The sequence below is a fragment of the Stigmatopora nigra genome, chromosome 13, assembly GCF_051989575.1.
Source record: "Stigmatopora nigra isolate UIUO_SnigA chromosome 13, RoL_Snig_1.1, whole genome shotgun sequence".
Taxonomy (NCBI): domain Eukaryota; kingdom Metazoa; phylum Chordata; class Actinopteri; order Syngnathiformes; family Syngnathidae; genus Stigmatopora; species Stigmatopora nigra.
In genome coordinates this window covers 11923609-11937500 of record NC_135520.1, presented here as the reverse complement: position 1 = coordinate 11937500, position 13892 = coordinate 11923609, and the positions used below count along the sequence as shown (strand labels likewise).

General features: G+C 41.7%; 1 protein-coding gene across 3 annotated transcripts in view; it reads right to left on the bottom strand.

The window, feature by feature from the left end:
* Positions 1-13892, bottom strand: part of mgaa (MAX dimerization protein MGA a) — a 50985-nt gene that overhangs the window by 4274 nt on the left and 32819 nt on the right. For 2 of the 3 annotated variants that reach the window (XM_077730968.1, XM_077730969.1), the window contains exons 15-20: positions 12174-12377; positions 11565-12088; positions 7449-7568; positions 5107-5218; positions 1230-1323; positions 862-1151 (exon numbers count right to left, since the gene is read on the bottom strand). In XM_077730968.1, coding sequence (XP_077587094.1) covers positions 862-1151; positions 1230-1323; positions 5107-5218; positions 7449-7568; positions 11565-12088; positions 12174-12377 — 1344 coding nt within the window. Of the gene's footprint in view, positions 1-861; positions 1152-1229; positions 1324-5106; positions 5219-7448; positions 7569-11564; positions 12089-12173; positions 12378-13892 lie in introns of those variants that run through there. The other variant, XM_077730970.1, reaches the window with a different exon arrangement.

Genomic DNA, 13892 nt, shown 5'->3' with positions numbered 1-13892 from the left:
TCTCTTTCTCACACTCAAACTCTCTCTTTCTCACACTCACACTCTCTCTTTCTCTCTCTCACACTCACACTCTCTCTTTCTCTCTCTCACACTCTCTCTTTCTCTCTCTCACACTCACTCTCTCTCACACTCATTCTCACACTCATTCTCTCTCTCGGTCTCTGCCTCTGTCTCGCGCTCTGTCTTTGTCTCTCCCTGAGTCTCACACTCTGTCCCTGCTTCTGCCTCGCGCTCTAGCTGCTTCTTCCTCTAGTTGCCCCCCCTCTCCCTCTACACCCCCTACCTTTTTCGGGTATTAAACTGTTGTTGTGGAATTGCTATCCTATTTTTTTTAGATATCCAGGGTATGAGCCTCCATTATCGATAATCCAAGTTACGAAACGTCAAAAAAATTGGCTAGCTTCCAACACATCGATGGCCTTTTATTGGCTAGAAAAAAAGCTGCGTCTTCATGATGCAGGAACACAGGTTAACCCGCTCTAGGTGGATGTTAGAACTAGCCCATGAACGGGTAAAAGAAACCGGGTCCGGCAGCAGGAAACGCCGCAAATACAACATAAAAATGGCGCGCTCCTGGCGGCTGCCTGGTCGGGTAGCAGCCACTGGCGGAGTATGAGCGCGACCATTTAACAAAAAGCCCCTTTTCTTAGCACTTTTTCATCTTTGTCCGTTATCATAGCGGAATTCAATCAAATTTGAGTAGCACTGACGGGATATATATTTCCATTCCAATTGATTCGGGAGATGCTAGCATAAAAACAAGTAAATTGTATAATACGCACACCCATTTGTGTAGAAGAAGACAACTGATGAGTGAGTGTCAGGAAGTTAATTTTTCCCCTCACGCATATAATGACGTACCAGTCTGATTGAGGGAAGCGTCATGATTCTTGCTTTGAAACAAGATGTTGGGTACAGTCTTGATTCGATTCGTTGCCGTTGGTGAGCAGTCAAAGTCGGTGTGTGTGGATTTTGGTGGATTGGGGGACAGGTTAACTGGGATAGGGTGAGGAGCTTGTTCCCCTGGAGATGCGCAAGTCGACGCAACAAATGTGATGTCATCGCTGCTAGAAGTTTCCAGAGTGATGGTTGAGGTGGTCGGCCCATGGGAGTGTGAGCGAGACGACATGTCCGGGATGATAATGGTGTCACTGTTGGAGGTCAGGCAAAACAGTTTTATTTATCGTTAGCAGTTTGTGGCATCATCAGTTGCTGTTAAGGAACCTTACCTGTTAACTCTGTCAGCATGATTGGTCATCTTGTTCACATAATCTCCCATTTTTTCTGAACTACCTGTCTGGCAGGTGTTACGGTGGCTGTCACCTGTTGTTGACAAGAAAACTATCAGTTTGGAATGTTTACGTCATTCACTACAAACTAATTATGTAGATTTGTAAAGAATGGCTACGTTTGCGAGAAGCTAAATTATTTACATGCCAACTCGATGTTCACACTACAGATATTTTTAGACTAATCTAGCGTGACTTGACAAATTCAAAAAATAATTTTAAAAAATCTACCACAAAGCTAAGCCAAAAAAAATTCTAGCTAGGTAGGAAAAAGCAAGTTAAGCGAGTTTGAGAGGCACTATTGGGTTTTTATTGACAAAAAAAGCCCTGCCCATCGCTTTCTGACATTACAAAACGAGGTGGGAGGAAGGTTAGGCTCTAATCCGGATCCTCTCGGTCACTGGTAGCAGATGAAAACATCCTTGTCGACTGCTAATACTGTTGTGCTTTAAACATCATATGCACATGCTACACAGCGCGTCCGTTACCGGACGTTTGGTCGCCAGTCTTTTGGTCCCTTTTGGTCGCCGGTCAAATGTACTTAGATGTTAAACAGTACTTAGATATTAAACTCTCTATCTTTGATAATAAACTCACACTCATGAATATAATTTTGAGAGCTGGTTTCAACTGTGAACTCTCTGTCACCATTTGACCGGCGACCAAAAGACCGGCGACCAAAAGACTGGCGACCTAAAGACCGGCGACCAAACGTCCGGCGACCAAACGTCCGGCGACCAAACGTCCGAGCACCAGCGCGTCAGCAAGCAATGTACCCAGTCAAGCTGTCAGCGTCATACAGCGACATCTACAGAATCTTAGTGCATACAAAAGCCACACTGACTGATAGGGGACAGACATGCACAGATTACTAAAATGAGAATTCGGTGTTGACTCCGACAAACGGCTAATCATATTCATCGCGCACTTTATTTTCCAAGAGGGTTCGAGTAAATGCAAGCTACAATACAGAAGCCCATGTTAAGATTCTAAAATAATGGACATTAAAGGTGCCATATGACCAAACTGCTGTGCGAGAGCTAATTTCCATCCCAACTGCTGGAACTCTCATTGGCTCTGCTTGTTATGGAAAGAGGAGACCACTTTTTCCCCATGCATAAACCTCACTTAGTGTGTGTCAGACTCTCATTTCATCTCATTTTCTTAACTGCTTTAAGCTCATTAGGGTCGTGGGGGGCGCTGGAGCCTATCTGAGCGGACTCCGGGCCAGATGCGGGGGACACCCTGAATCGGTGGGCAGCCGATCGCAGGGCACAAGGTGAGGGAAAATAATGAACACTCACCCATACCTATGGGCAATTTAGAGTGTCTGATAAGTCCACCATGCATGTTTTTGGAATGTGGGAGTACCCGGAGGAAACCCACACAGTCCGGGGAGAACATGCAAACTCCATAATGGTGGACGTGGCCTGGATTTGAACCCAAGACCCCAGAGCTGTGAGGCCGACGCGCTATACACTCGCACTAACGGGCTGCTGTGTCAGACAAATTGAAAAACAAATGTTTTTGCTAATGGAAAAAAAAGGAAATGCTATTAGCCGCAGAATGAAGATAAAATGACGACAACCGAAGTAAACACTTAGAATGGAAGGGGATTTACAACAGATGCCGACATACAACGGTAGATACACTTTGGTAGATCTTTGTGACCAACTTTGCTCAGAAGCGCTTTAGTCATCCAGTGGAGATTCTTGTATGATCTTACTCGCATATAAGGTGCTTTTGACGGGCAAAAAAATGATCATATCAAGGGTACGGCTTATATGCACATAAAAACACACAAAACTGCAAGTTGCCGACAATGACCCGATGACGTCACGACAAAATGGCGCTGTGACAGAATGATGCACTGGCACCGCGACGTCATGACACAAGACAATGCGGCCGATATGGCCATGTATTTCGGAATAAAGAAAAGATAAACAGATAAAACGCTGAACGAAATGTATTTTGATTTCTATTTATATAAATCAGGGAAAAAGATAAACCATATCTAGCATGAAATGTGAACAAAATTCACATTTTGGTGGAGCTGTGCGTTTGTGTGTGCATGTTTCTACCTCCCCGAAGAGGCAGCTCTTTTGTGTTAATTTGATAAGCCCTGGGAGGTATACAAGGAGAATGTTTGGTGACGTTGGCGTCGGAGTACTGTTTCTTGCTTGTGCGTACACTTGGTCATGTTGTCTACTTGTCAGTGTGCGTGTAACTGCTATCCGGGTTAGGTTTGTTTCTTTATGGATTTTTAAGTCCTAGGTTTGTATGGCTTTTTTTGTTAGTTCTTATTAAAATCCCCAGTTTTGTAAACCAGCACTCCTGTTTCCATCTACTTCCTGCATCTTTGGGTCCGACCTCGCGTGAATTTGTCTACGTGCAAACAACATCCTTATAAAAAATATATAAGGGTTTAATATCTAAATATCTACTGTTAGATTCATGAGAGAAAGGTTCATATCTAAGTACTGTTTAATATCCAAGTACTGTTGAAACCAGCTCTCAAAATTATATTATATATTAATATCTAAATATCTTAGATATTAAACTCATGAATCAACATTTGGACATTTGACATTTGGATATTCTACTCTCTCTGTCATGAATCAACAGTAGATATTTAGATATCAAACTCTTGTTGAGAGCTGTTTTCAACAATACTCTCTGTCACCGTTTGAATGGCGACCAAAAGACTTTGGACCAACAGGAACCAAATGCCCGGCCGGCCAGACGTCCGGCCGGCCAAACGTCCGGCTGGCCAAACGTTCGGCTGGCCAAACGTTCGGCTGGCCAAACGTTCGGCTGGCCAAACGTCCGGTCGGCCAAACGTCCGGCCGACCAAACGTCCGGCCGACCAAACAACTGAACAGCAACCGGAAGGAAGCCTTCTTGTTTAAATAAATAAGGACACGCTGGCGGATATTCTTCAGAAAATGACAATTTTAAATGACGGGGAAAGAGGCACCATCATGTCTCGCTGAGTCTTCCCGTGACGACAGAAAAATAAGTGTTTTGGGCACCTGGAAACTCACTGGGGGAAATTCTTAAAAAAATGATGTTTGTAAATTACGTGGCAACGTCCCACCTTACGACCAATCAGCCACACAGTGCGTTTAGGGACATTGTGTAAAAACAATGATTCATACACCAATCCTTTCATATTTAACAAATAAACGATTGAGTTTACACACTTGGAGAAAGTGAAGTAATTCAATCATTAGTCTAATAGGATCCGACAGCCGTTTCTGGCCACCATAAAAAATTTCAACTCTTGGACAAACGTAGCGTAAGAATCTTAACATAATCACATACACACTCACACATTCATCGATAAATCCCACTTTATAAGGATTATAGACAAGAAAAGAAACTTAATTCAATAATTGGCTTTGTCTAAATGCAATTTGTTTATATTTCCCTTAATATCACTCCTGCCTCATTGCACTTCATAAGGAATGAAAATACGGAATGTGACAAAGACAATATGGTTGTTGATTCATTTAGAACCACTATGTTTTTCAGTGTTTTGGTAATTTTTCAAAAATGAAAAATCTTTAAATCAGTAATTCGGATATCCTGGTCATGTTATGATTTTTTTTAATGCTTGCAGAAAAATATCTTTCAAGCCAGAGAATTCAAGATTCTCTGCCGTGTAATTAGAACTGCTGATTTATGGGGGACTAACTGAAGTAGATCTTTTTAAATAACTGGAATTGTAGTAAAATTAACGAGACATTGGTTTATAGGTAGTACCAACTGATTAATAAAATGGTGACAAAAGGAAAATACAAGAGGTGCAACCCACATTGAGGAGGAACAAGGATGGCCATCAAGCGGTTCCTCTGCCTGGTCAGTGCCAATTTTTTCCTCTTCATATGCTTCCCTTTAATTTTGAGCTTCTGAATCACTTGGACTGCCTGAAACCAACAACAGGCAGCAAAAGTAATGACACTGTACTTACTGATCTGGGAAGACAGGCCATCGGGCGTACCGGGTAATGCCCAGTGGGCCAACACAGATGGCGATAAAACGATAACGATAATTAACGTGAAATAATTGTTATCAATAATAATAATGAAAATGTTCGATCTACATTTGATAATTTGAAACTGCAATTACACCACCCGACAACCACAGAGAACGGGGACACTGTTGCAACATGAACGCAAGTTCCAGACTAACACTAAGGAAAAGAAGGCGATGATAAGGAAATTTGTTTTAGCATAATTAGCAATAAAGGGTAACACAGAGGATGAGTGCAGAAGGACAATAACACGGCCAAAATGAGCGATTATGAGAACACACAGCCGATCCACAAAAAGATCCAAGTGAATGCTCCCTGGCGTTGTCTTTCTCTTTTAATATGCCTCGATAACTCCATGACTCATTATCGGTATAAAATACTGTGCACAAAGAGCAGCCGTGTTGAAAATGTCCTTAACCTACTGTCCTCCTTTGAGGACAGCCTGTATTATTTTTCTTGCTTGATATCAAGGTGTTTCCCCGTTATATGTACCATATTTTCACACATGAAACGGCACAGTCTCCGTTGCGGGTATATTTTATATTGTTTGTCAATACATATGGCCCCTCGTTTGAAAAGGCGCTAGCTTGACACTAGGCTAGCATATGTTATGCTAACCGCTAACGTACCTACAGTGGGGCAAATAAGTATCTAGTCAACCAGCAATTTTAAAAATTCTCCTACCTGAAAAGATTAGAGAGGCCTGTAATTCTCAACATGGGTAAACCTCAACTATCAGAGACAGCATGTGAAAAACAGCAAATCACATTGTTTGATTTTTTAAAGAATTTATTTCCAAATTAGAGTGGAAAAGAAGTATTTGGTCACCTAAAAACAAGCAAGATTTATGGCTGTCAAAGAGGTCTAACTTATAATGAGGTCTCCACCTATTACCTGTTTTAATAGCATCTGTTTGACCTCTATCTGTATAAAATACGCCTGTCCACAACCAGTCTCTCACACTCCAAACTCCACTATGGCCAAGACCAAAAAGCTGTCGAAGGACAACAGAGACAAAATTGTAAAACTGCACCAGGCAAGGAAGACTAAATCTGCAATAGGTGAAACGCTTGGTGTAAAGAAATCAACTGTGGAAGCAATTATTAGAAAATGGAAAATGGATAATCTCCTTCAATCTGAGGCTCCACGCAAGATCTCATCCCATGGCGTCAAGATGATAACAAGAACAGTGACCAAAAATCCCAGAATCACACGGGGGCCCTAATAAATTACCTACAGAGAGCTGGAAGTAACAAAGACTACGATCAGTGACAATGCACCGCCAGGGACTCAAATCCGGCACTGCCAGACGTGTCCCCCTGCGGAAGCCAGTATACATCCAGGCCCGTCTGTAGTTCGCTATAGAGCATTTGGATTACCCAGAAGAGAACTGATAGAATGTGTTAAGGTCAGATGAAACCAAAATAGAACTTTTTGGTAGGAATACAGGTTCTCGTGTTTGGAGGAGAAAGAATACTGAACTGTATCCGAACAACACCATACCCATTGTGAAGCATGGGGGTGGCAACATCATGCTTTGGGGCTGTTTTTGTGCAAAGGGACCAAGACAACTGATCTGTGTAAAGGAAAGAATTAATGGGGCCATGTATCAAGAGATTTTGAGTGAAAATCTCCTTCCATCACCAAGGATATTGAAGATCAGACGTGACTGGGTCTTTCGGCATGAAAATGATCCCAAACACAGCCAGGGCAACAAAGGATTGGTTTCGTAAGAAGAATTTCAGGGTCCTGAAGTGGCTTAGCCAGTCTCCAGATCTCAACCCCATAAAAAATCTGTGGAGTTGAATGTCCGTGTTGCCCAACTACAGCCCAAAAAAAATTACTGCTATAAAGGAGATGTGCATGGAGGAATGGGCCAAAATAAAAAAACGTTTGGCCTCCGTTATTGCCAAGAACGGGTCCCTAAAGTATTGAGATTAACTTTTGGTACTTTTGGTAATACTTATTTTCCACCCCGATTTTCCAATAAATTCTTTAAAAATCAAACAATGTGTCAGCTGCATTATGAAAGGGACCGATGAGTGACCAAAAATGCCTGGGCCATTTTTTGGCTTCCAGTTCACCCCGTCTAAATTGATCAGATTTATTTTTTACACACTTACCTCTTGCAGTGTCCCGGCGGTGGACACCCTGGGCCCCAGCTGGAGTTCTGTTTTCAACACATCAGTTAAATTGGCTAGCCTGTGCCGCTCTATCTTCTCAAAGGAGAAGCGATCTTGTCCCTGTGCGAGAAAGTCACAAGGCAATCAGACTGACAATGTACACCAAGTTGCACCGATAGAAATTCAACCCATCAACTTGGTCTATGGTGCCTTATGCAAGTAAACGTTTTGTATGTTTTGGTGAACTGAACCATGAATAGTTGCCAACGAGATGAGTCCGACAGCCGTGGTGGTCATCGGCAAATTTGATGATGGAGTTAGTTAGACTGGTGGGTCGGTGTACTATCGTATGTGTATAAGGAGTATAGAAGAGGACTCAGTACACAGCCTTGAGGAAGCCAGTGCTCAGTGTAATGAAGCTGGAGAAGTAGGCGCCGTTCAAGCGGCAGCAAGTAGCAATAGCTCCCTAAATCCTCACTCATATTCTGTGATTTTACAGCTATTTTTATCCTTTATTTTCACGTTTTATTGTCTCTTAAGATTTTACTTGTTACGTTACTTTATATTTTATACTCCATAGTTTAATGTTTTGAAACTTTACTTTCAAGACTCTACTTCAAGACTCAAGTTGTGCGAGAGGCAGTCTTCTGTCTATTAGTTTAGTTTATCTTTGCAAATTCTGGACATTACATTTTTGACCCATTCAGCCATGCCTCCGCTATTTTACACAAAATATCAGCTGTTAGTGCTATGCAACACCCGGATGCCCCTGGACCTCCCCGCGGAGTTAAAGGGGAAGAGAAGAAGATGCAGAGCTGGACGAAAATGTCAGGAAAGAAAGCGACACTTCAGATCCAGCATCTCACCTATTATAATGGGGAACGCAAGATCTCTCCCCAATAAAATGGAAGAGCTAAAGGCGCTTACCAAATTACAACGACAATATTGGAAAAATCTGTATTATGTGCTTCACGGAGACCTGGCTGAATGAACTAAGAGCAGACTCTCTCGTCTCCTTGGATGGTTTTCATCTGGTGAGTGCGGACAGAAATGATGAGAAAAGCGGGAAGAAAGATGGGGGACTAGCTGTTTTATTAATAGCACATGGTGTAGAACCGCGCATTTAGCCGACTGATGTCTGGCCGAGGGGGCGTCTGGCCGAACGTAGAATTAGCCTAACGACTAATTAGCCGACCGACGAGCCAGGCGAAAATGAGGCTTGCCTCTATGTCCCTCTCTGTACCCTCCGTGAAATCCGTCTAATTTTAGTTCTATTAAACACATTTTAGTAATATTAAACCACTAGTTGTGTGTTACTTTGTTAATGGATGGCGATTAGAAGAAATAAAACATTTTGAGTACAGTGGTACCTCGAGATACGAGATTAATTTGTTCCGGGTGGCCTTGGGAGACTTAATGCACTAGTGAATCATAATATAACATTTTTTTCAATGAACTTGGATTACGATGCAGACAATCAAAAATAAATTTTATCTAACCTTTCCCCAAACTTAATTCTAATTTGGTTTTACATTTTTATACCTTCTCTTGGCCAGGTTGGCTGTTTGCCTCCAACCTGACTTTTAGTATCGATGAGCTGTTTGCTGTTGTAGTCCCTATTTCGAAAATGATGCACACAAATGTCCTCAAAATAGGACAATGCACGTCAACTTGCCAACGATAAGTAGTCTTGAATTAGCGATCGCTCCGCTAAAGGGAGCTAACAGGCTGGGGGGTTTACTGAACAAAATGCAACGCTCTGCCCAGTGCTCGCAAAGACATTACAAAAAAGTAGTTGCAATCAGAGGTATTACACGAGGAGTTGCGAGGTAGAGAGCCAGTGCCCCGGATGTTCTAATGAGCAGCCAACGAGAAGTGATATACTACACTCCTCTTATTAGCTATCGCTCCGGCATTCACGCTGAGTGACGCAAAAAAAAAAACAGAAAAAATGCAATCTGGTTGTCACAAGATCAACTACAATGTTTAATTTTGGACAACATGGGCCTGGTGTCTATTTATGATGTGGACACCATTTTTCTCAGAAAGTACATTGTGTAAAAAGATAATTCTTTGTTTTTACACTCATTAGGTCCCAATTGGCCTTTATGTCAAAGAGAAAATAATGCCTTGCAAGAGTTTGGGTCTTAGGAGGTTAATGGTCCAGTCTTTTCATATAGGTATAACTGTAACATTTGACAAATACACTTCTTGATAATTGTACTTGTGTACCTGTTTTTTTTTTTTGGATGGCCGCAAAACATGTGCAGTATAACCTTGACATGTGTCCCAACATCCAATAAGTTTGAGATACAAGGAAAATGCCAAGCAAATTTTTGCCTTGCGATAGGAGACAAATTTGAGATACGAGCATACGAAATCGTTCCCGACCTGGCTGTCTGGGTGTCCGAGTATGCAAGAGGTTAACGACTACACATTTTTTATTGTGATAACAATTTGTCATATTGGCCAGCTCTACATGGGGCACATTTGCTCAGCCATTCATTTATCTACAAATTGATGCACTTACTTACAAATGTCTCTAGATATGAAATATTCAGGTTGCGAAAAGCCTCAACGGGAACATATCGTCTCTAATTTTGTTCTGAACACCTCTATCCCATTAGGGTCACGGGGGGTGCTGGATCCAATCCCATCTCTCTCCGGATAAGAGGCTAGGGACACCCTGAATCGGGGGCCAGCCGATCACAGAGCACAAGGAGAAGGACAACTATGCACACTCACACCCATACCTAGGGACAATTTAGTGTCCAATCAGCCTACCATGCATGTTTTTGGAATGTGGGAGGAAACCCACGCAGGCCTGGGGAGAAGTTGCAAATTAAACACAGATGGACATGACGTGGCTTTGAACCCAGGACCTCAGAGCTGTGGGGACTACGCGCTAACCACCCGGCCGCCATTTTTTCTTTGTCTCTAGATACACAAAACTTAAATCTGAAAAATCCAAACATCCTCTTGTAGCATCCTGTATTTTATTTTTAAATTGTTGTAATAGATTTGCTCCGTCTGCTGGTCTCCCATTGCCTCAGCGAGGCTGCATCTCCATGAAGCCCAAGCTAAATATGGCGCATTAAAAGCGGCTACCAGCAGACCATGAGAGTGACCGTTCGAGCAAAGTCCCAATCTCGGGAACTTTTTATTCTTATCTTGGCAAAATGGCGGAGCCGCTTTGGCCGGTGGTAAGTTCCGGATTTGTGTGCCTTCAATCGTGGTTCATTATAGAGTAGATGTAACATGTTGTTTCTTGTTTTCTTAGTGTGCTTAATGCAGCTTTTACTTTGCCTGTCAGTATTTTCACCCGAGAACTTTTTTCTCGTTGCGAATGAAAGAAGCGTGCTGTTATCAGAGTGTACGGGACTCTTGCTATCTATCACTCCATGCCTAGACCGAAGTCTTTTAAAAATCCTATTAATTTTTACGACATATTTTATTTGCTCTTTTTTGTGTTTCATACAGAAATCCATATACTATTCCCATTTTAAAGGGGATTTGAGGTTAGTATTTCAGATCTTAGAACAATTCAAATGATTTTAGGGTTTTCCATGTTAAATTTGTAAATTTGGAAAAAAAGAACCAAGTTTAGAAACCACTTCTAGAACTGATTAATATCATAAGTAGAGGTACCAATGTATTCATGTCATTTATGGGTTGTATGAATATTCCTTGAACATTTTACTGGATCAGTACAATACAGAATATGCCCCAACAAAATAGGTTTGAAGTCATTCAGTGGGAAGAGAATTCATACATGAGACATCCTGATTATAACATGCGTTGTCGATTTCTCGGTAAATTATAGCATGTTAAGTGATCTTTGTAATTCGAAAAATACGGCATTAATTTCCTTCATTTATATGGGTTTGTAGTCAAGACTTCCCATCAAATGAAACCGTAACTAATTTGCAGCCAGAAACTAATTTTGTTTGCTTGATATATCAATTATAACAAAAATCAGTCAAAACACTGCCACGGTTAGCATTATGAGGAACTGCATTGAAAGCAGCTGCTAAAAAGTAATTCTGATATTTAAGTAACATTGATACTTTTGCGTCTTAATATGAGTTTGGGAAACATGATGAAATGTTTTCTTACGATATCCACAGGGCAGCCTCTCTCCTGGGTGCAGTTGTTCTCGAAGTCGGACGAGTTGTCTGTTTCATCACTGGAGTCGACCAAATTAATGCGCTTGGGCTGCTGAATGTCCATGTCATCAACGATACAGACATCTAAATCTGCTAGGCCCATGGCAGGCTCTGGTGATGAGGTTAAAGGAAACAGTGGAGGGGTAACTTCTGTCCCTATAGGAGTCTTGTCGAGAATTTGCGAGGCATTTTTTGGCTCATCTGGAAGGATCCCTGGTTGTATGCTGCGGACTTCTGAAATGATTAGGTCAGGGGTGGCAACAGGAAGAGGGGTGGTCAATTTGGTGGGATTGTAATCTTTCATGGAGGAGGGGGGAATGATTCTGTATGTAGTGAACTTCTGATTCGAGGATGTGGCATCTGGACAGGCTTGTGCTGGAAACGGATTGGCCGTGAAAGACCTGAAGCCAGAAAGGTTGGAGGGAACAAATGGAAAAACTGGGCCACCGATGACACTCGAAGGTGTAGTGGGACCTGAAGGTGACGTTCCAAAATCAAAGTTAGATTCCAAATTATTGTGGTTCACAGTTATCATGGGATTATTGTTGGAAATGCTCACCAGTCTTGGCAGGGATGGCCGGTTTCATCTGGTTGATGGGGATCAGGTGGACCAGTTTGCCGTTAAGTCTGGGGTAGTAGTTAAAGTTGCTCGGGCTTTCCACTTGACGCAAAATCATTTGGACAGGGGAGGAGGTGCGAACTTGAGGATGAAGCGGGGCAGGAATTGTTATGCGAGGCTGCAGAGGATGAACCGTTAAAGACCCTGTGAAGTCATTTTGTGTTCAATAAGAAAATGTTTGATAAAAAATAAAATTTGCAAACATAATTGAGTCCTACTTAACAGTTCAACTATTTAGTAGTCTTAGGTATACATTGTGGCGATACTCTTCAACTACTGATAGACAGTGTGATCATTCCATATGTGGCTATTCAGTCCTGTCGTTTATGGGCGCTTAGAAACAGAGAATGGTAAAGTGAAGGGATTTTAAAGGCTAAAACAGAGCTTTTTGTTGTTATTGTATAACAGTGTGTTATTAATTCAGAAAATTGATTTTTGGAAATTGGACAGAAAAGGGTTTAGGGAGAGACAGAAAGATTGCGCGAATAATGTTATCCGCAAGTAATGTTATCTGCAAATACGGCCCTGTCTTTGGCTCCATTAATCTTCCCATCAATTTGAACCATTTTCCCTCTCCCTGCTGAAGAAAAGCGGGCCCAAACCATGAGGATGCCACCTCCATGTTTGACATTGGGGATGATGTGTTCTGGGTGATGAGCTGTGTTGCTTTTACACATAGTTTTGGTTTCATCTGACCAAATCACATTCTTCCACATGTTTGGTATGTCTCCCAGGTGGCTTGTGGCAACAAGACTTCTTTTTATGGATATCTTTGATAAATGGCTGTCTTCTTGCCATTCTTCCATAAAGGCCACTGATTGTTGCCCTGTGGACAGACTCTCAAACCTCAGCTGTAGTTCTCTATAGCCCTCAACTGTAGATCATGGGCTTCCTGGCTACATTTTTTATCAGTCTTCTCCTTGTTCGAGCCGAAAGAGAGGGTGTTGTCTTCACAGAGAATTCAAAAAGGAATAAACGCAAGCACAACCAGGAAATATGCCTAAAGGTGTACACCACCATGTCTCTGGGTGCAATAATAGCAGACATATTACGAAGGCATCAAGGTTTATATTTTAACGATCGACCGCAAGACCTTCAATCAGCCTAAACTATTGGGATGTGTTGACATGGTAAACGCCACGGTCAGAGCACGTTTAGCTACAGTAAGATGGCAAGGCCCTGAGCGAGTAGTGACTGGCACAAGTGAGTTTTTTCACATTTTATGCAAGATACAGTATATTTTTTCCTTGATTTATATTCATAGGCGTAAAAATAAAATGGGTTTTGCATTTTATCTGTGTATCTTTTCTTTATTTTGAACTAAATTACCATACCGGCCGCGTGACGTCATAGCGTTGTCAACTTGCAATTTCGTGCATGTAGTGTTTTTATTCATACAAGCCGTACCACCAATTCAGTAATCATTTGTTGAAAAGACAAAAGCGGCTTACAAATACGGTAGCCCCTGGCTACAATCTTACATATTTACATATATATGTACATTAACATGAATATAAATATATTCATTAATATTTACTGTCCCTTATCTATAATCTTAAAGCGTGAATTATGAATGTGTGTGTGTGTGTGTGTGTGTATATATTAAGATTCTCTAGCTACGCTTGTCCAAACCGTGCAACGTAGAGTAAAACATTTTTA